Here is a 22,535-nt window from a genome sequence, read left to right as displayed (position 1 = left end):
CGACTTTTTATATGATAGTTTTGGTCAGCCTGCCTCCCTGGGCAATGCCTTTACCTCATCTTGATGAGCCAAGCCCTCTGGCCTTCTCCAGCACTGACACAGAGATGGGGTCACAGACCTATGCACAGTACTACAGATGCTGAGATCAGCTCCGTTCTGGAAAGGCTCAGTCAAAAGGGCTTGACACAGCCCTCGGGTGCACAGCCGCAGTGGGAGCAGGCTGCTAGATACATCTGTCTGTATAAAGTTTTATACAGAGCAAGCTTCTTATCATCTGCTCTCTTTCTTATGTAAAAGGAGAGATATGCACAGCTGCCCCCGCAGGTAACATTTACACTGGGTTTATTAATAAACAAAAGTGAGCTTATTAAGCATGAAGGAAAAGGTAGGATTTAACTGGTCAGAAGAGACTGAAGACAGAACAATGTAGGTTATTAAACAAAATCAAACAGAATGTGCAAGCTAAGTTTTCCTTCCCTTAATGTCTCTTACTAGCTCATTTTAAAGATACAAGTTTTGTGAAAATTATTTAATTCTCCCCAGTGAATTGAGACACAAAGAATCCAACCAACCAACCCACCCCTCATAACAGACCATTCATTCAAGTCCTACACTGATAGGCTGGATTAAAGGAGGGATCACCTGATGACTGCCTTATTCTGTTTGTTCCCTCTGACATAGATGGCAGCCATTGCTGGAAGAGAGGATGCTGGGTTAGATGGTCTGAACCCGCAGGGTCATTCCTATTACAATAATATCATTCCCTGTGCCTCTGGCAAGCAGGACTCAGTCACTCGGTTAGATGTGGATCAGTCCTGAACGTGTGTCCGTGGGGGGACATGTCAGGGTGAGCATGTGAGCTCCGGTGCATCTAGGACCTGGAGAAGCAGCGTCTGACTTTAATTCTGAATTCCATGAGTTCCAGGCCTTGTGTGTCTCATGATGGGGAGTGTCCCAGGCTGGCCTTGACTGTTGTGATCACAGATCAGCAGCACACATGGCTGGTTGGCTGGTACCCATGAGGTGGGTGAGGGAGAGCTGTATCCCAGTGATCCAGGCCCTGTCCCACGGTGCCAGTACAGACTGCAGTCTGAGGGAGCCACCCAAGGTGACCTGCATGGCTGAGCCCCAGGGATGTTGCACTTGGCACCAACAGGACAAGAGGCTTTGCTCCCAGCTACAAGCAGTGCCAAGCTCAGATGACACACAAGCTGCTACAGCACTCTCCTTTCCCCAGAAGACCCCTCCCCACGCAGTCCTTCAGGGCCCCGGTGCACTAACCTGCTGGCCTGTTTCTTCAGATGGGAGGGGAACGGTACAAGGGCTGGATGGGGGTAAATACAAGCTGGTGCACGAAGCACTGGCCCCGTGTTGCAGGCTACTTGGCATCTGGGGGAGCCAGCTTGATTTGGACTCTGGAGCCCCACACTCCAAAGAAAGGGAAAATTTTCTCTGTGGCAAAGGAGGCTGTGAAATTGAAGATGGGAACCTCATTCTCAGCATCATAAAATGCCACCAGCCCTGCTTCATAATCCAAGTAAATTCGAATCCTCGCAGGGCTCCCCTCCAGGAGCACAGTGTTCTTTGGGGAGGTGCGAGCCTTGAACCCGTTGAACTGCTCATGCACAGCCCAGATCCCCTCCTCAGGATGAAGGCTCAGACTGCTCTTCCTCAGCACAGACTGTCTGGCCACCCCTACTGCCCAGCCAGACCTCCCTGTTAACTCCACCACCCAGAAATGTCTCCCTGAGTTGAATCCCTCCATACCCAGCACACATGGCTCAAGGTCAAATCTGTTGGGGTTCCTGACCAGCCTTTGCACATAGTCTCCCATCCTCACAACCTTTCCATCTTCAGACAGGATGAGCTTGGGGTTTGCCGTGTCCTGGTCCAGCACTACATTGGCTGCAGAGAGAGAGAGAATCAGAGCTTTAGAGACCCAGGCCTGGCATGACCCAGAATGGACCCAACTCCAACCAGAGACCTGCAAAGTGCCTGCCAGTCCCACTCCCCATGCAGAGCCAGGCTAGGGGCCTAGCAATATGATTGGGTGGGCCAGGCCACTGGAACTAGGCAGTCTGCGTTTGCCACATTCAGCCTTGTTTGGCTTCAAGAGGTGTGTGTCAAGCAGCCCTGGTACCTGGGTAGTTCCTGTGAAGTGTGTGCAACCATGTGGGATGAACTGGTGGAAAAACAATGAAGACTTTTAGTAGGAGATTTTGAAATGGCCCGTGTCCCGCAGGTTCAAAATGGAATGATTTCACATTTATTAAAAGTTGTTCTGAAAAATGTTCAGTTTTCAAGGGTTTGTTTTTCATTTTCTTCCCTTATTACCACCAAAAAAGTAAAATGAACAAAAAGCAAAACAAAACTCAAAGAAAAAGCCCAAACTCAAACATTTTTGTAGGTAAAATAAAACCTAGACATTTTTTAAAACACTTATTTTTTCATACAAATGCCCTTGTTTGACAATGCTGTTTTCTAGGGGAAAGCCTCCTCCCAGCTCTCATTCTGAAATTGTCCCTGCTGTCAGGGGATTATTCTGAAGGACTCTGGTGATCGTGTTTGGCAAACCAAGGTCTGTGCTGGGCATTTCTGGGCATAGGATGCATGTGTTCCACTGAGATATGCAGCTCACTAGATCGTCACTTATTTCATTACTAGTACACATAGTATGGTAACACACTGAAGCCCCAACCTAGATTTCTAGATTCTGAGACCAGAAGGGGCCACCTTTTATCTAACATGTATTTTCCAAGCCCACATAGGCCTGATCTACATTGAATTCTCTCTTTTACTTCAGGGGTGTCATTTTCTACAGAAACAGATAAATTAATATAACGCCTAGTGTGGATGCAGTTATACCAGGATAACGGTGCTCTACCCAGCTTATTCCCTTCCGTTACAGGAATAAGGCCTGGAATCACTATTTGGGTAAAGGGAGTGATTTTTACCAAAATAGTCACTGGTACATCTCTTAGTTCAGACATAGTTATACTGGCATGAAGGTGCTTTATAGAGAGACAGCTTATCTGGCTTCCAGAACAAGTCAAAGCACTTTTAGACTACATCTACGCTGGGAAGGTTCATTGACAAAAGTGCTGTAAACATGCAAAAGTTTCTGAAAGTGAAAACTGGTCAAACTGATTTTTCTGCCTCCTATTGTCGACATTTCCTGACCACATTGCTAGCTCCCCTGTCGGGAGCAAAACATTGTGGATAAGGATCCCACAGTGCAGTGTAGGGGGAAATCAGAGCTGATCTCTGAGCTGAGGAATGTCAAAGCAGCACAGCAGTCTCTCCAGCCCTCCCACTGCAGCAGCAGTCAGCTTGCCACAGGGCAGAACAGAAGCATTCCAATGATTTGCTCTTTGTTTGTTCCCCCAATGGAGCTGCTCACTCAGCTGTCAGACACTTCCTGGAGCTTTGAAAGGGGAGGGGCCCACAGGGCAGCAGAGATCACACTACACTGAGCACAGCTATCACTGCAGGCCTCGTGGGATGCTGGCAGAAGCCTCTTCTGTGGACAAAAAAACCCAGCAGCATTTACACTGGCCCTTTGTCAGCAATAAAAGGAGAGGAAAAGCCAAAAGTCTCTGGCAGGGCTGGAAGTTTTTTTCCGCCAAAACTAGGTGTTTATTTGCCAGGCTGCATATAATATATGGGGGCAAGGCTCCAACTTACCAAATTTGGCAGGGTAAGTCCCTAAAAAAGAAACAGAAATAAACATATGATTAATAAGAGCATCTTTTTTCAGGAATGTACATTGAAATGATGGTGTAAGGCCTGGTCTACTCACTGTGCTTGTGTCGATGGGAGTGTGTTGATTAGAAGTGTGATTATTAAGTGATATAATGGTGCAAATGTAGATGCAGTTACTGGTGTAATTTATTCCCAGTCCCCAAAGGAACAAGCTACACCAGTACAATCATCTTTAAACCAGTACCCTATAGTAGGGATTGTGCTGCTGATTGGATGTTGCTGAGGGGATGTGCTGCCCTGGTGGCAGTGTCAAAAGAACCCCCCACAAAAGCAGCTCCTTTACCCTGCTTTTTTCTAGTGTTTGGTTCAGAACCTTGGGGTTCTCTCTTTAGCCCTATCTGCTAGGGAAGACCTCGCCATGTTTCAGCTCTGTTCAGAGGGTTTTCAAAAAACCCTCATTAGAAATTGGTTATGTTGTATACGTAGGTTGTTTATAACTTGTCTAAGATATGTTTTAGAGAGTCTGCCTCTCTGTTCAAGAACTTCTCTAAAGGGCCAAAGCTCGAGCCACCAAATTCAGTATGCAGCTTCCTCTAATCATCACTTAAAGCAAGGTCAGGGTGTGCTTGTGCCAGGAAAACAGGATGTGCCTGGAAAGGGATTGCTGCTCATAAAGCCAAACAGAAGAGAGACAGACTCATCAAAGCAAGTACAGTCCTCAAAACCGACCTAACTGGGCGAATACTGAAAGAAGGCTGAGGGCGGGCTCAGGGAGAATGCGCAGAATGCCACCTCTGCCCACCAGCCCCAGCATAGAGCTGCTGCACCAGCTTCATTCTAGGCCAGCTAATGTTTGTGCTTCCCCCCTAGCTGGGGCAGTTTAGCATTGGGGCCGGGGAAGGGGAGTCTCAATGCCCCCACCCTGGCCATGGCATCCAACCCAGAGCTGCTGCTGCTGCTGGGGGATCAGTGGCCCCACCCAACCTTACCTGGACCTGCCCCAGCTGGTGGACATGCACCCCTCCCTTGACTGTGCTCAGTGGAGCTGCAGTGGCCATGGAGAGGTGCTTCTCACCTGGGCCCAAGCTGCTGTGCTGAGAGAGGGCTAGGGTTTGTCCTCTCTCCCCAGGGCAGCCTGCATCCTGAACCCCTCACTCCCAGCCCCAGCCAGAGCAATGATTTAAGTGAAGCATGAAACAAAAATTAATTGAGCTAAGGATCTGAGCAACGCCGGGTAAATCTGCTCGTTTATAATAAATGATTAATGGGTATTTTAATAGAGGCTTGTTAAATTGCTATAGGCTGCTACTGAGTCCAGCAGGTAGTTCACTTCTAGTGAGTGCAGAACCATCTCTGATACATACTGCTCCGGTCTGGATCATGCTTAGGACATCTAGCTGTCAGTTCATAAGCCAGCTGTAAATGAGCCTTAGCGAAACGTGTGAATGAAAACCCATTCCCAGCCAGGGTTCTCTGCCCCCCATCTTTCTGCCAGTTCAGCAAGTCTCCACTAGTGATTCTTACCATGTATTTTGAGCAGACAAACTGCCAGGGCAATGCAAACAGCCAGGACTGCACATTTATTCCTCGTCCAGGGAAGGACTTGCAAGGAAAAGGAACCTGGAACACACAACCCCGCGCTCACATTAGTTGGAAATCAAGAGGTTTATTCCAGAGAAGTTCATCCCCGCAGGGTTCATGTGAGCCAAGTGGAAATCTGGCCCTGAAGGTACTAAGGAGAAACATGAGATGGAATTTTCAAAAGCACTTTAGTGTTGCAGGAACACTGATGCCATTGGAAGTCAGAAACCATTAAAACATGAATCTGTGACCTGTTCGGGAAGGAGAGCCATGCTAGGAAAAGCCGCCTAGCAGAGACACAGTTACACAGACAACTCTGCACTTTTACTTTGGCTTCACAGTTTCACTGGTGTGGGTTGGGATTTACAAAGTGCCTACATGCCTTTTGCAGATGAGATCCAGGTGCCTAAATCTGCTAGGCATTGCTATTCTAAACACATGACTTACCCACATAACGTCCTGAAGAAGTCCCTGATAGCACAAGAAATTGAACACACATTTCTCAAGTGAGTGCCCTACCCCTGGGTCCATCCTTCCTCTGCAGGCCATGCTCTCAGGCCCCTCAAACTGTGCCGCACAACACACCTCACCTCCTGGATGCACTTCACTCCACAACTATTTTGCACGGCACTCAAGATGCCTTTACGTAATGGCTCTGGACTGAGCTGTGTACCAACAGGCCAGTGGCACAAAAGGAGCCACAAAAAACTTCACAAGCAACCTCAAAGAGGTTTTCTAGACACAGAAATGGCACAGCCGTGAAGGCTGATGTTCCCCCCGAAGTATCGGATCACGAAATCTTGTGCCTTGAATGTGTCATGTGGGGTGGGAGAGAAACACGCCACATTTCTCTGCAGCCACCAGGCCGTCCTCACTCTCATCGCTTTCCCCTCTGACCTCTGGGACGCATTCCACAGTTGGGGAATGGAGGCACATTAAGTGACTTGGCTAAGGTCAGCGAGGACGTCTGTGCCAGAGCTGAGAATTAAACTCAGAGAAGAAAAAGTTTCTAGCATCAAATAAAACCCCTCAGAGGCTACAGGAGTAGGTTGGTGTGCTGTCAGTGCACAGGTATAGCAGGGGGCTCAGAGCCCTGGGAAGTTAGAGGGGGTGGGGACAAGTGTTCCTGCCAGGAGGGCTGGGGCGACACATGGGGGGATATAAGGGGCCAGTAGGGGACTATGCGGGGGGACCTGGTGCCTGTAGGAGTGGTTCACAACCCTTACCCCCACTCCCCGGCAGCAGCAAGGGAAGCAGAGAAAGGCACCTCCAGCTGCTTTGCTCTCCTGGTTGTGCCGCTCCAGGGGAGGGGGTAAGACCGGTGGGAAGTGGACCGATGAGGCCAGGGAGCAAAGCAGCTGGGGCCACCTTTCTCTGCTTCCCCTGCTGGTGCTGCTGCTGTTGCTGGGAAGTGTGGGGGGGTGGACCCCGCTTTGCTCTACTTCCCCTACTGCTGCTGGGGAGTGCAGAGGGGAGGGGGAGGACAGGAAGGGACCAGGAGGGACCGTGGTATCCCAATGCTTGAGGCCTGGGAACTGAGTAGGTGGGAAGTGGTCAGACAATCCCAGTAGGTGATCCATGCCCCATGCCACAGAGGAAGCTGATCTCCCCCATCTCAAGGTCCTGCCAGTCTGAGCTAGGGCCCAATTCCTTCCCAGACTCTAGCTCGGTGATCAGTCTGACCCTGAGCATATGAGAAGGACCCACCAGCCAAGTATCCAGACAGAGGATTCTCTGTCCTGCCTCAAAGCATTGTGCCACCTACCTAGAATCCCATCTCCAGCTGTTGCCCATCCCTGATACTTTAAAGGAAAGCAAAAAACAAACATAAAAATCCAGAATACATCTGACCAAGTCTGCACTGGGGAAATAAATTCCTTCCTGACCCCTGCATGCAACTGAATGAAAGCTTGAAGCATGAGAGTGAATTGTACTCAGCGACAGATAGGTAGGTAGGCAGATAGATAGATGGATAGATCTCCATATCCCCAGCTCCCTGGCATTTCCCCTGGGAGGCCTCCCCACCCTGCTTTCACACTGCTCAGAGAATGAGTTTTACCCACAAATCCCCCAAGCGCTGTCAGCAGTCTGCTCCCTCGAGGAAATGCCCAGCTCCTCCTGCCCAGCTTCTGGGAAATGAGCATCAAATGCTGTGAAGTCACCTTCTCAGCCCTGCAGGGGATACAAAAGTGTTTGTTCATCTCATGGCTGTGTCCTAAATCCCCAGCCCTTCCAGCAGCTACGAGGGTCTTTGGGGTGAAAGGCAGCCCCACAGCCTGGGGACTGATCCCCTCAGGTAGCCTGGCCCCCAGGCAGGGCTTTCCATCCCAGAGACCGTGGGTCAATCCCTTCCACAAGGATGGGCCATGGCAGAAACACTTTGGGGTGAGGGGGAGAGAGCGTGAGACCACGGCATGGGGTGCTGGATCTATAGCCTGGTCTCTGAGCCTCTTCCCAGCATGACAGGGCACAAGGGACAGGCAGAGCCCGGACGTACCTGCTCACGGTGCTTCTGACACCCTAGAAGGGAATGAGAGACAGAGCAGAGTCAATGCCCATGGTCCAGCTCAGACCCCTGCCCCACGCAGGCCCCTGGCTCTCCCAGCCCCTGTCCTGCCTGCTGGGCAACTGCTCATTCCCAGGCTTCCAAAGCATTGGGTTCATGTTGGAATTGAACGGGGCATCTCCTGGCCAGGGTTTCCAGCAGGGCCTGCGAGAGTCAGGGGCCCAGGTCCCAGGGGAAGTCAGTAGGAGCTGGGGGCTTCACAGTCCCTTTGGAACACCAGCTTTTGGTAGGCAGAGCAGCCTACTAGATGTGGGAATCCGGACACCTGGGGCCTGACACAGTGCCGGAAGAGTCCCTGCCTGCCTTGGTTTCCCCTGCCACCCTGGTCTGGTCAGCTGAGTGTGAGCCCCTCAGGGCCAGAGTGGACTGTGCAGGTCCTGGTACAATGCAGCCCTGATCCCAACCATGGCTGCCGGGTTCCCACTGACACGAGTTAACGGAACAATAAACTGAATGTCTCAAACAAGTTGAGGCATCAAAACAAAACAGCTGTCCTGTGGAGACGTGCAGCGCCCACCCGAATGTGTTGTCATGGCTACAGGTTAGCTGCCCACTGCCCTCTTCTCCGGGCGCTCTAAGAGAACATCTACACTGTGAAAATAGACCCTTGGCAGCAATTCTCAGAGATTGGGCCCACTCACACAGGTTTGTGCTGCAGTGTAGACCTGGCTGGGGCCCCGCAGAGTCTACAGGACTATTTTTAACCCAGCAGCGCAAGCCTAGCCTAGGGAGCCAGGCTCTGAGACTCCCGGGTGTGGGTCTGTTTTTGCAATGTAGATGTGCTCCAAGTGGCTGTAAGGCCTCGCACCTTTACTTCCACGGGGTGGGCTCGGATCAGGTTTTGGGGTCCAGGGGCCAGTGGCCGCAGGGCCACGAGCGTTTGGTACCTGCAGTTCTGCCCTGGAGAGCTGTTTACAGTTAGCAACAGCAGCAAAGCCAAACAGAAGGAGAAAAGTTGCCAAAACAAGAGGCCCTTGGCATGTCCCAAACAGCTCACTCCTGGGCAGAGAGCCCTGGCAGAAGCCCAAGCACCACTGACATGCTCGAGTTCTGCACCTGGAATCTGGGCTTGCTGTGGGCAAGTCTGAGCACAAGCTCAGGGCCCGTAGTTCTCCTGTTTTCCGAGTTAAAGCAGTTTGACCAGCTCAGCGAATGCTGGAAGGCCATAGCCAAGGGGATGTGTACTGAGCCCTCCCTAGCTGTCTGCCATGAGGTGGTAAACACCAATCCTGCCCCCCCCCCCCCCCCCCGGGGCACTGGGGCGCGGACGGCACAGCCCCACCTGCAGGAATTCAGGGGCGGGTTGCTGGCACTTCCCTTCCAGCTCCACGATCAGGGCACTGAGGCGTGAAATCTCCTCCCCCAGGCGGGTGACACTTTCCTTCTTCCTCCTGGTGATCATGCTGTCCAGCTCGCCCAGCTGGGCCAGCCGCAGGCCCTCTTCTTTGGCCAGGAGCTGGCGGAGCTGCTCACACTCAGATGTCACCCGCTGCCTTTCGAGCGCCACCTGCCGCTGGGGGGAAAGAAGGGGGCCAGGAGAGGGCGGAGTGGGGTCCCGGGGGGTGAAAGGAGGGGGAGTCATGGGAAGGCACAGCACAGGATGGCCATCTGCACTGCAGGGGTCCCACCCCAGAGCATCTCTGTGCCTGTCCCCTGGGAACCAGCTTGGCGGGTGGAGGGAGAAGTCTTTCTCCTCCCCCACTACAGCCTCCTGCCTCCCTTGTGCCCACCAAAGCAGAGTGTGGGACTTTAGGCAGCTACTCCTGCCCCACTCCCTGGGAGACATCCCACAGGGGTCACCCGCAGAGCTCAGCAGCCCCACTTCCCCCCCGGCACAACAAGCTGGGATCACTCCCTGGAGTGGCCTGGGGCCAGCCATTCGGTCTCTCCATGCTGCTGTTCCCCCAGGGTACACAAGGGCCTGCCAGGGTACACAAGGGCCTGCTGCTGTTCCCCCAGGGTACACAAGGGCTACCTACCAAGTGTCTCCCAGGTGGCAAGGGGCTCAGAGCGAGCCATGGGGCCCAGAGTGGAACCCCAGGGAGAACCAGGGGCTGTGTGTATAATGGGAGCGCCCACAGGCCCGGGGAAGAGAGGGAGCTGAGGAGCCGCAAGTATTTACAAGATGCAAACAAGGAGAAAGAGGCAGCCCTGTTCCCAGACTGACAGACACGGCAGGAGGGAGGCAGAGGCAGAGGGATGGGCCTCCCAGGAACTGAGCCCTCTGCACTGCCTCTTCCCACCTCTCACTGCACCGGGGCTACTGTGTAGGTGCAGATCCCTACACAGTGGGGTGCTGGTCACACTTGGGCCCAAGCCTGCAGGCTGACCACATGTAGAGCTCTTATGTCCATGGCTGAAGGCCCGGGCTCAGCTGTGGGGCAGGACATCTGGCGCCTACCATCAGCTTCTCGCTTGCCTTCTCCTCAGCCGATTGAAATCCCAGCAGCTCCCACCTCTCTTTCCTCAAACGCTGCAAGTGGCTCTGGATCTGGTCCTGCAAATGGGGATGGGGGAAGCTTTGAGCGGCTCATGCCTTAAGGCAGTAATAGTGTCAACGGCCAGCCAGAGGTTTTGTTCAAACCCACCCCCTTGCACAAGGGACTCCAGGGAACGCCGGGAGGCTGGGCAGAGCTGGGCCCCTGAACTCAGTATCCCAGACGGACACTTGCTGCACGTCTCCCACTAAGCCAGCCCCCTGGCCCAGGGAAGACACATGGGGACCCAACGGCTCTGCTGGTGAGTGGCATAAACACGCCATTACCCTGCTTAGCGACTGGGCTCTCCTCTCCCAACCAGAGGGGAAGGCCAGGATCACCCCACATGTCACACAGACGAGGAAGGGCAAAGCTCTTTCAGCCAGAATGGGGAGCAGCCTCTGTGTCCCTCCGAGTGCATCTGCTCCGCAGCTGGGAGCAGGCTCCACTCTGATTCCAGGGACCCCGGTGCCCTGCTGTATGCCAGGCAAAGTGTGTCACTCCCTGTCATGCCTGGCCCACTCAGAGGATAACAGCCTATTACTGCTGCATATTACTCCTTCAGCTCTAGTGCAATGTGGCTGTGTGGAACCAGCTCGCACTACTGCATCCCTGGCACTGCACACTCCCCCCCCCCCCCCGCCGCCCCAACGGTGACTCCCTACCTTGTACTCCTGGGCAGCCTCTTCCATGGGGAGCACAGGGTGTGTGCGGTGAGCTCGGGACTCCCGGCACACCAAGCAGATGGGCATCTGATCCTCCTCGCAGAAGAGCTTCAGAGCTTCCTGGTGTCTGTCGCACACCCTCTCCCCCTCCGGCTCGTGCGCCACCTGTGAGCTCAGATCTCTCACCGACCCCACCATATTCCTCAGCTCCTTGCTGGGCCGCAGGTTCCCCTGGGGGCAGGTCTCTCCGCACTGGGGGCAGCAGAAGTTTGACTCCAGTTGCCCCCAGTACTGACTAATACAGTCCTGACAGAAGCTGTGCCCACAGTCTGTAGTCACCGGCTCTTTGAAACCCTCCAGACAGACGGAGCAAGTCACTTCAGCCTGGGCTCTGGTGGCCAGCTCCCCAGCAGCCATGGCTTCTTGCAGAGAAGAGAGCCCGCAGGGTTGAGTTTCGGGTTCCTGAGCTCACACAGCTCTTTGAAAGGCAGGAGCTAAGGGGCGTTTCCAGCACTTGCTTGGTTTCCTGTTTGTACAAAAGGCCTCGTTTAGGCTCACTAACTCCCTCTTCTGAATAGCAGCCTTTGGAAGCTTGAAAGGGAATACAGCTGCTGAATGGCTCCCTAACTCCCTGGGAGGTCCCAGTGCCCTTATCTGTTTAGCTCTCTGCCAGCAACGCCACCATTGCAGCAAGGCAGAACAGAGACTGTGCTCAGGTGCGAGCCTCATGCAGCCTCACACTGGTGCGCTCAGAGCCAGGCTGTCCGTGTCAAACTGCTAGTCCTGTGCACACATTTATCCATTTCCCATGTGCAAGAGAAAGATTGAAAACCTGCCCTAAGTGCATCCTGGGCTCCACGCGGCATTTCGATCTTTGAAATGCACTAGGGCCCCCGCTGAGGCTCCTGTATATTTCAAAGGTGGAACGCCACACGGCATTTCCGCCTCTGAACTGTAGCAACAGCTGGGTGAGCTCTTGCTACATTTCAAAGCAGAAGCGCCCTTCTTGACTAATCGAATAGTCAATGGAAATACCATCAACTATTCGATTAGTTGATTAATCTAATTTTAACATCCCTATTCTGCAGTATCCCTTCCTAGACAGTCGCTTCCCATTCTGTATGTGTGAAAATTGATTTTTCCTTCCTAAGTGGAGCATTTTGCTTTTGTCCTTATTGAACCCCATTCTGTTTACCTCAGGCCATTTCTCCAGTTTGTCCAGATCATTTTGAGTTATGACTCTATCCTCCAAAGCACTTGCCACCCCTCCCAGCTTGGTACCATCTGCAAACTTAATAATTGTACTCTCTATGCCAATATCTAAATCGCTGATGAAGATATTGAACAGAACGGGTCCCAAAACAGACTCCTGTGGAACGTCACTTTTTATGTTCTTCCAGCAGGATTGAAGCGACGAGGGGTCCTGTGGCACCTTACAGACTAACTGAAGTGTAGGAGCATAAGCTTTCGTGGGCAAAGACCCACTTCGTCAGATGCATGTAGTGGAAATTTCCAGAGGCAGGAATAAATATGCAGGCCAGGATCAGGCTGGAGATGACCAGGTGGATCCAATCAAGGAGGATGAGGCCCACTTCTAGCAGCTGATCTGGAGGTGTGAATTCCAAGAGAACAGAAGCTGCTTTTGTAGTTAGCAAGCCATTCACAGTCTTTGTTTAATCCAGAGTTGATTGTGTCAAACTTAAAGATGAACTGTAGCTCAGCAGTTTCTCTTTGAAGTCTGGTCCTGAAGTTTTTTTGCTGCAGGATGGCTACTTTTAGATCTGCAATTGTGTGTCCAGGAAGATTGAAGTGTTCCCCTACAGGTTTTTGTATGTTGCCATTCCTAATATCAGATTTGTGTCCATTGATTCTTTTACGTAGGGACTGTCCTGTTTGGCCGATGTATATAGCAGTGGGGCATTGTTGGCACATGATGGCATATATTACATTGGTGGATGTGCAGGAGAATGTACCAGTGACAGTATGGCTGATCTGGTTAGGTCCTGTGATGGTGTTGCTGGTGTATATATGTGGGCAGAGTTGGCACCGAGGTTTGTTGCAAGGATTGGTTCCTGAGTTCGAGTTATTATGGTGCGGTGTGTAGTTGCTGGTGAGAATATGCTTCAGGTTGGCGGGTTGTCTGTGGGCAAGGACCGGCCTACCTCCCAAGGCCTGTGAAAGCGAGGGATCATTGTCCAGGATGGGCTGAAGATCACTAATGAACCAGCAGGATTGTGAACCATTAATGACTCTCTGAGAACAGTTATCCAGCCAGTTATGCCCCCACCTTACTGTAATCCCATCTAGGTTGTATTTCCCTATTTTACAGATAAGGTCATATGAGGATGTATCAAATACTTTACTAAAGTCTAGGTATACCATGCCTATACTGCTTCCCCCTTAACCATAAGTCTTGTTATCCTATCAAAGAAAGCTAACAGAATAGTTTGACTTGATTTGTTCTTTACAAATCCCTGCTGGCTGTTACCTATCACCTTATTAACTTCCAGAGGTTTGCAGATGAACTCCTTAATTATTTGCTCCATTATCTTTCCTGGCACAGATGTTCAGCTGACGGGTCTGTAAATTTCTAGTTGTCCTTATTTCCCTTTCTATAGATGGGCACTATGTTTTGCCGTTTTCCAGTCTTGTGGAATCTCTCCTGACTTCCATGACTTTTCAAAGATGATAGTTAATGGCTCAGATACCTCCTCTAGGAGCTCCTTGTGTATTCTCGGATGCATTTCATCAGGCCCTGGTGACGTGAAGACATCTATCTTTTCTAAGTAATTTTTAGCTTGTTCTTTTTCTATTTTAACTTCTAAACATACCCATAACCCATCCCTCCTGGTCCCTTTATATTTGATCCCCCTAGCCCAAGTATCCCTCTCCTAGTTTTCATGGAAGTTGACATCACTCTGGGAAGGGCAGGGGGGAAAGAACTTCATCCAGGCAGAGAGAGCTTCTGGAGGAAGGTGAGAGGTTTCCCTCAGGGTGCTACCTGGAATTGGGGTTCCACTGAGGCCTCTAACCCATCCCCTGGTCTCCCTTTCACACTGTAGATAGCTCCAGGTGTCCTACCTTTCCACCAGAATTTCCCTAGGCAGGGATACATCCAGCTGCAGTTACATGCAAACTGACCAGCCACTGCATGAACCAACAAGAGGCTACAGCCAAAATAACCCCCAGTAATCTACGCCTCCCGAGCTGTACTGTCCTGCCCCGGTGAAAACTCCAAAGCAGCATGAATTTATTGCTGGGTTGGCACCTCCTTTAATGTGGAGAGGAATGTGCACAATTGTACACTCCAAAGCACACTGGTTCAGGTTAACACATGCAAATAAGATGATTAAGTACAGACAATACTCATTAAGTGATATCAAACAGATTAAAGGAGGTTACCTACTAAATAAACAAAAGCCACAAACTAAGCCTAAAAGACTAGAAAGATTGGATATGAATTCGCAATTTCGCTCCCTGATTGAGGACTTTAACTCCCTACCCCCGTTCCAACTCTTCTTTTTTTGGCATTTGAGGTTTTTGTTGTTGTTGTTGTTTTCTGGGTGTTCAATAAGAGCTGTTCCAAATGCTGAGAAGCCTCTTTCAGATCACTTTGTGGAAAAACACAGGCACCCAAAATGAAGATCAGCGTCCTGTGAGCTGCTCACCTGTCCTTGCTAAGTCACAGCACCCATTGCTCATAGGCTATCTGGAGCTCTCTCAGGGAAGCTCACCAAGCGGGGGAGACGATGAAGACCCATTTACCTAGAATAGGGCCTTTCCCAACCAGCAGTCTGGACTGGAAACAGCTTGCCTTGCAGGGTCACCCCGGGGTAGCTACATTTGAAACACAGAATCAATATCAATAACTTCAGCTACCAAAATGCACACAACTACTCATATTCAGCAGATTACGACTTCTCCAATGACTTCCTACACTCCCACCTTGTCAAAAATGCATCATCATAATGCCAGACTAATACTAAAGTAATGTTACTATGACAAATATAGTGTGGTGTCACAAACAGTTTCTCTCTTCCTTCTCCCAGCAGGTTAGCAGCCAGGACCGCAGCAGGGACGAGGGGAGGGGTCATCCGGACTTTTCCTCCAGGCATAGCCAGAGAGTCACTGATCGCTCCAACTGGAACCTGCCCTCAGTAGGGATGTTAAAATGTGTTTATTTAGGTAAACGTGTAGCAGCTCAACATTTCAGTGGTAACATGTTTTTTACATGTTTACATGGAGCTGTCTGGGCGTCCCCACCCCCACCCCCTGCTGCCTCTGCAGACTGTGTGTAATTGTGCACACCAGTACATTTTCACATCCCTAACCCCTAGAGATGGGCAGCTGGAAACTTGGGAGCCAAATTCCATTGCTATATATGAAAATGAGGAAGTAGAAAATTTCCCACAAGCCAAGCAGTCATGGGGTTTCTCTCTTATGTGGACTGTCTGATATCAAGCATGGCTTGATCTTCAAATGAAACTTTTTCCAGTTAAAGCATTTATAGATTGAGAATCCACACAAAACAGATATTTAGAATGTTATGAGTGAGACCTGAAACTCTCCTCTTCATCCAACCCTTTATGGGATTTTTTTCTTGTGTGGATTCTCCCATGCCTAACAAGGTTTGAATTATTACTGAAGCTTTTCCCACAATCCAAGCATTTATAAGGGTTATCTTCCATGTGGATTCTCCCATGAATAAAAAGGCTCGAGCTTTCACTGAAACTTTTCCCACACTTCAGACATGTAAAGGGTTTCTCTCCTGCATGGATTCTCCCATGCCTAATAAGGCTTTTGTGCTGATTGAAACTTTTCTCACAGTCCAGGCATTTGTAAGGTTTTTCTCCTGTGTGGATTCTCTGATGTACAGTAAGGGATGATGGTGCACTGAAACTTTTCCCACACTCAGGGCATTTATATGGGCCCTCTCCTGTGTGGATTCTCCTATGAGTTATAAGGCCAGAATGCTGACAGAAACATTTCTCACAGTCTAGGCATTTGTAAGGTTTTTCTCCCGTGTGGATTCTCTGATGTACAAGAAGGGATGATGGTGCACCAAAACTTTTCCCACACTCAAGGCATTTATATGGTCCCTCTCCAGTGTGGATTTTTCTATGGCTAAGAAGGCCAGAGCGCTGATTGAAACGTTTCCCACAGTCTAGGCATTTATAAGGTTTTTCTCCTGTGTGGATTCTCTGATGTACAGTAAGGGATGATGGTGCACTGAAACTTTTCCCACACTCAAGACATTTACATGGCCTCTCTCCAGTGTGGATTCTCCCGTGATAAATAAGACCAAACAGCCCATTGAAGCTTTTCCCACATTCAAGGCATCTATAGGGTCGCTCGCCTGTGTGGATTCTCTCATGGCTAACAAGGCCTGCACGCTGAGTAAAGGCTTTCCCACAGTTCAAGCATTCATAGGGTCTCTCTCCTGTGTGTAGTCTCCTGTGATTTCTGAGGTGTGAGGACTGAGTGAAGTTTTTCCCACAGGTCAAGCAATGATAGGGTCTCTCTCCCGTGTGAATTCTCCGATGGTTGTAAAGGCCAGACCGCAGACGGAAGCTTTTCTCACAGTACAAACATTGATAGGATTTCTTTTTCTTGTCATTTGTTTGCTGGGCTGTGGTTTCCTTGGGATCCTGGCCTTCTCTCCCACATTCAGTGGATTCATTCACTTTCTTCCTTAGGCTGTTTCCCAGCTTCCTTTCTGACTCATGCCAATTACTCCAGGCTTTGGTCTGTTCTGAGCAATGGGGGGAAAAATGTCCAGATCTTCTCAGAAAGGTTCCCGGCACTTCTACTTGTTTAGGCTCATCTTGCCATGGATTAACCTCCACGTTCTCTCTCGTGATGTCATGGCCTGCTGGGGGAGAAAGAGAATCCAGGGAGTCAGTGTCCCAGTAGAAAGGATAGAAAGGGGACTAGAGGGAAAACACATCAGTCGGGCAGACTGAGAAATTGGATTGCTTCCAGATCCCGTCCAAACACTCCTAGGGAAAACTGACAGAGAACAGGATGGCTGGGAAGCCATGAGCAATATCTGCCAGGATGACAGGACACCTGCTGACTGCAACATCACCTGGGTGAGAGGAGGCAGAGCTGAGGGGGCTCACACCACAGTCTGGGGGATTTTCAGCTTTTTTCTCTCCATTTGCGGGATACTTTGTATGCGAGTGTCACGGACTCCTCACCTGTGCTGGTGCCTCTTGGGATCTTCCTTTCCTCGGAGGCCTGGAGATCTGGGACCCACGGCTCTTCCCCTGCTTCCAGCTGGGTGATCAGTGCAGGTTTGGGAATGTGGAGTCCTGCTTGGGGGTGAAATCAGGCATGAGCAGATTGGGGGTTGGAGTCGATGACCTCCTGAGGTCTCCTCCGACTCTATTATTCTATGTACTGAGGACTGGGGCTCTGTTTCTCACACAGGGCACAGTGTGAGTTTAGCCTGACCCCAGGATTTGCTGCACGGTTGTGGCATGGGAACATGGTCACTGAGCCCCCTTTGGGAGAGGCCAATGTCTGGAGGGAAGCTGTCTCACCCTCACTAGGAGTTCTATAGCTCTGGGGGATTTGCTCAGGCGCACACAGCTCTGGGGTTAAACCCCTGCCTATGTCTGAGTCCCCAGAGCCCTCCCCACAGATGGAGCTAGTCCCAAGGGGGTGTCCAGAGATCCTGTGTGTCAGGGAGAATCTATGCAGATTGGTTTCTACACTGTTCCTGCCCCAGTGACAGCTGGAGGGGTGGAGATGAATTAGCATGTTCGTTAGGTTCATGACTCCCCTGTCCTGCTGGGGGAGGTATGGAGGTGAATGGCTCTCACACTGTGGCTGTGAACAATGTGACCCATTCCCCTCTCATCTAACAACCAATGAAGAACCTGACCAAATATAAGCCCCATGGCTTCAAATACCAGTAGGGAAGGGAATCCCGTACCCAGCGAGGTCACCGTCTCGTAGTTCTCCTGCATGACGGCCCTGTAGAGGGCTCTCTGACCTGGGTCCAGCAGAGCCCCCTGCACCTGGGTGAAATACACAGCCACCTCCTCGAAGGTCACCAGCATCTGGAACAACAAGAGCCCCCGCTCAGTCCCTGCTGCCCCAGCCACAGCCCTGCTAGTCACGGGAAATGGGTCCTGGAGAAGCAGAATCCTGCCCCCCACCCCACTCAGAGCAGCCAGGAGGCTGCAGGGGTGGGGAGAGCTCCTTGTGCCCCCAGCGGCAGCGCAGGGCAGGGTCTGCCCATTCCCCATGTCTGCTAACCCCAGTCTCTGGCCAGTTGGGTCAGGCTCCAGGTTTTGGTCAGTTTTCCCAGCCCTACCCAGGGGTTGTTTCCTGCTTCCGAAATGCGGGAATGTTCTCTCCCTCCAATGAGTTTATTCATAAATCAGGCCCTAGGCCAGGCAGGTCCCAGCAGGTTTATTGCACCCTCCCTGTTTGTTTCCTGCCCCTCCCCCTCTACAACAACCCTCCCTGGCAGCTCCCCCCAAAATCTCCTACCTGAGCCATTTCCCTGCCCTGGAACCAAGGGAGATGGGATTATCTGGAGCAAAATGGGGTAGTTATTCTGCAACCTCCAGGCTGAAAAGGGAAAAAAACTGGGGAGGTTTCTGAAGTATCATCAGTCCATTTCATACCCCAACCCTCTACTCCCCCCCCCCCCCCAAGCTTCTCCCTGCAGGCAGACTCCCTAGGCCAGTGATGGGCAACTGAAGCTAGTGAGTGAGTGGGTGCATGGGCAGAAGGGACAAGGGATATTTGCCTGGTGAATTCTGAGCCCTTAGTAGGAAAAGGTTCCCCACTGGCTGCTGGGGGGCGGGGGGCAGCCCTGCCCCACGGGCTGGGAGAGCTGCCAGTGTATTTCACACCCTTCCTCCCTGCCTCTCCCCATATTCCCTCCCGCCATGCCTTTGCCTCCCTTTATCCCCCACTCAGAATTTCCCTCTGTCCCAGCTCTGTTCCACCCTCCCCATAGCTCTCCCCAGCCTCCTTCCAGCGTGTCACATCCCCTCCTGCCCCCCACATCCCCGTTCCCCGCTCCTGCCTTGTCCCGTAGCCCTTCCCCGGGCTCTCACAGCCCCTTCCCCCCGCCACGCCCCTCTGCCTCCCCACATGTGGCTGCTCCACTCCCTGCAAACCTGGGGGCTGACAGCAGCTTCCCTCTGCCCCACCGGGAGCAGCCTGGGGCAGCCCCTGCCCTGCACACAAGCAGCGCTCCCGCGGGGCGGACGGACGGACAAATTTCACCTTCTCCCCGCTATGGGGGCTGCCTGGGGGCAGGGGCAAGGGGGGTCGGGCTGGGGTCTCTGCGCTGGGACAGTCTCCGCAAGTCCCGCCTGCGCCCAGGCTGCGTGAGCGGAGCTGGCGGCGCCCGCTGGGTCCTAGCGAGATTGTTTGGGGCGGGTCTGGCTGTTGTTTATTGCATCCTGCCGACGGGGGCAGGGGGCCGTTCCCCGGGGACTGGAGGTGTGGTTTTAAATACAGTGCAAGATAAAATACGCGGCCACCACTTCTGCTTGGGGATAAACGTTGTGCCCTGGAGACCTCAGCCTTCTCGGGGCGCCGACTGTTCTGCTGGGGGGGGGGGGCGGTGCGCATGCTCAGTGCACCCAAGGTCGCAAATTTGGAGAGGTTAGTGTTTCGGTCGCTGCAGCCTGTTTCCCCCTTCTTTCTACCTCCGCTGAAGTTTCCCCTTCCCCCCACTTGCTAGCTTTGCTGGCTTTGCTTAGCTGAGATGTGAAATCCTATTGTCTTTCCAGGTGGAGAAACCACATTCCTTTGTTTAGGGCCAGTCACTCTGGTTTGACTGGAAACCCATTTTAAGAATGTGCCACACATGGGAGAAAGGGAAAAACCACACACACAAAAACCCCCAAACAAATCTCTGCTACTTGCAAATTCTACCTGGAGACCCTGAGTGAGGCTTAATTTTACCCATAAACTATGACTCTTTGGATCAGCTGACATGTCTGCTCTAGCCAGACTGGATTGTACCCAGGACATGACACAGCCAGGGCCAGATTGACTCTTCTAGGGGGCTGTGGCTATTAGATTTTGTGGGGGGCCCTAAGCTCTGGGATGGGGCCTAAATGAGAGGTTAAGAGTGCAGGAGGAGGCTGTGGGTTGCAGCAGGAGGGTGGATGCAGGAAGTGGATGAGGGCTACAACAGCAGGTGTGGGCTCTGGGGAGGGGATGAGGTATTTGGGGTGCAGGAGGGGGCCAAGCGATTTACAGTGTCAGAGCAGGCTCAGGACTGGAGGTCCTGGGTGAGCTCGCCTTTGGGGTGGAGGGGAAGATGGTGGCTCAGTGAGTGCTGTGTAGGGACAGGCCTCCCTACCCCCATGCTCCCAGTAATGTGGCTTCAGTGGCTGGTGAGTGTCCTAAAGTGAATCTCTCACTGGTCCAAGGATAGTCCCCACCTGGGCTGGGCACAGGGGGCTGCTCAGGACAGACACAGTTCCTCAGAAAGTGGATGAGGACTACAACAAAAGGGAAAAGCTTCAATAGGAGTGCAAATCTTGTTACTCACCAGAGATTGCATAGGGGAGAGAGACCATATGTCCTGAGTGTGGGAAAAGCTTCAATCATAGCTCACATCTTAAAAAACACCAGAGAGTGCATACAAGGGAGAGATCCTATAAATCATAGACTCATGGAACTGGAAGAAAGCTTGAAAGGTCATCACGTCCAGTACCCTGCTCTCATGGCAGCAATAAACCCACCGTCTAGATCAGAGGTGGCCAACCCGTTCCAGACAAAGAGCCAAAATAGCAGTGGATACAGCACGAAGAGCCGGGGCAAAGTTGTTGTGAAAAAAACCCAACCAATCAACCAACCAACCAAACAAACAAAAAAAGGAAGCCCCCAGAGTTGTTGAGAAAAAAAAGGACTTACTGTTTAAGAAATGTGTTTAAAGGCCACATCAGGCTCCAGCCGGCCACCACCATCTTGGAGACACCATTTTGAATGGCCATGCTGGACAGCTCCCCTGCCTAGGGCTTCCAGGTGTCCGTTATTGACCCAGACAGTCCAGTATTTTCGCCTCCTGTCCATTAAAAAAATTCAGAAAATGCCAGACACCTAAAATGTCCGGTATTTTCTGTTTTTTTCCCTGCCAGGAGGTGAAAATACCGGACACCTGGCAACTCTACGACACACTCAGCAACTGGGCACAGCCCCTGGCCTCCCCCCTGCCACTGGACACCAGCCCCTGGCCTCCCTGCTTACCTCAAATGGGGAGAGTGGGGGGGAGAGGAAGGGGCTTGATCAAGAAAACAAGATGGCCGCCAGCAAAAAGCCCTGAAGCAAGGGGAAGCAATGCCTTTCCTGGGTTTTAGTGCTCAGCCTCTCCCATCTCACACATAAAGGGGCCATGCTCTTTTAATGCTGTTTTATTTTATTTGCTTTTATTCTTTTTGCTTAATAACTTTCAGGGTCCTTTTTTTTTATCAACATTTTTGGTCTTCCCTCTTCCCCCCCCCCAATAGAATTTTTTCCCCGGTATTTTTCTTGGGGGGGTGTGTGTTTGGTATTTTTGGTTAAATCATCTGGCAACTCTATCCCTGCACAGGAAGCCGGGATGCAGGGGAGTCTTCGCGAGACGTGCGGGCAGCTTCATGAGACGCGGAAGCAGCTTCGTGAGCCGCACTTTTTGGGGGGGGAATGCTGCATGTGGCTCACAAGTCGCAGGTTGGCCACCCCCTTTCTAGATCAGTGGTTCTCAGATTTTTTGGCGTATGGTCCACCCCACTCAATGCAGCCCTTTCTACGGACCACCAGTTGCTAATGGAAACTCGACGTTAATTACTCGACCAGACTCAGCCTGTGAGCATGGCCCCCCCGAAACCCAAAGGGCTGGGAATGGCACCCACAAGGAAAGCACATGGGAGGGGCACAGCCTCTTCCCAGGGCTGAGAGGGGAGGCTGAGCAGAGGCAAGGAGGGGGCTGGGGATGGGCCTGTCACAGGCCTGCCCAGCCCTTTAGCCAGCCCCATCACCCAGCCCCAGGGTAGGGTCTGACAGCCCAAGGCAGCATCCTCTGATTGAGCCTGAGGGCACAGCGAAGGGCAATGGCTTCAGCAGAGTGACTGCGCATGCGCTGCGCACCCTGGCTGGCCTATTGCGGACGGGAGCCCAGGGCAGCCGCTGTCAGTGCGCATGCGCCGAGCTCCCTACATCTCGCGGTCGGCTTGGTGTCCGCGGCGGTCTCTGCTGCTTGTCGGGCAGCTGGAGGAGCAGAAGTGAGGAGGGGGCGGGGCATCCCTGGGGGCGGGGCCAGAGGCTGCGTGTATGGGGGGGCTTGTAGAGTTTTAAAGTGTGTCTGTGATTGGGACACAGCCCAGGCTGCTGGCTCCCCTGCCCAGGGGAGAGCTGGGATTATGCTGGAGACAGGGACAGTGTGCAAAGCCCCCCCCTCCAGGAACTCATGGCCCCTGCAGCTGGCTGCTTTGAGCAGGGTGCAGAAGTAGGGTTGTTAAATATCAGTTAATTGAATAGGCAATTAACCTCATGAATTACTTGACTGTTCTACAGCCTTCGGGG

General features: G+C 52.0%; 2 protein-coding genes across 2 annotated transcripts in view; both read right to left on the bottom strand.

Moving 5' to 3' along the window:
• LOC142823068 (uncharacterized) overlaps positions 1 to 19,380 on the bottom strand; it is a 61,965-nt gene extending 42,585 nt beyond the window's left edge. Inside the window, exons 1-5 of the mRNA XM_075913348.1 lie at positions 19,242 to 19,380; positions 18,495 to 18,575; positions 17,932 to 18,058; positions 17,192 to 17,308; positions 15,539 to 16,863 (exon numbers count right to left, since the gene is read on the bottom strand). Coding sequence (XP_075769463.1) covers positions 15,539 to 16,863; positions 17,192 to 17,308; positions 17,932 to 18,058; positions 18,495 to 18,503 — 1,578 coding nt within the window. The 5' untranslated portion in view covers positions 18,504 to 18,575; positions 19,242 to 19,380. The remainder of the gene's footprint in view (positions 1 to 15,538; positions 16,864 to 17,191; positions 17,309 to 17,931; positions 18,059 to 18,494; positions 18,576 to 19,241) is intronic.
• LOC102461133 (E3 ubiquitin-protein ligase TRIM39-like) lies at positions 326 to 11,896 on the bottom strand. The gene is made up of 8 exons (XM_006114590.4): positions 10,992 to 11,896; positions 10,251 to 10,346; positions 9,132 to 9,362; positions 7,781 to 7,803; positions 7,343 to 7,455; positions 5,227 to 5,322; positions 3,685 to 3,705; positions 326 to 1,905 (listed from the first exon to the last, which is right to left on the bottom strand). The coding sequence occupies exons 1-8, from the start codon at positions 11,406 to 11,408 to the stop codon at positions 1,379 to 1,381; spliced, it is 1,524 nt and encodes a 507-aa protein (XP_006114652.2). The 5' UTR covers positions 11,409 to 11,896; the 3' UTR covers positions 326 to 1,378.
• Positions 19,381 to 22,535: the final 3,155 nt, after the last annotated feature.

Source organism: Pelodiscus sinensis, chromosome 32 (genome assembly GCF_049634645.1).
Source record: "Pelodiscus sinensis isolate JC-2024 chromosome 32, ASM4963464v1, whole genome shotgun sequence".
NCBI lineage: Eukaryota > Metazoa > Chordata > Testudines > Trionychidae > Pelodiscus > Pelodiscus sinensis.
Note: the sequence above shows the minus strand (reverse complement) of the source record. Positions and strands in the feature narration are given on the sequence as shown.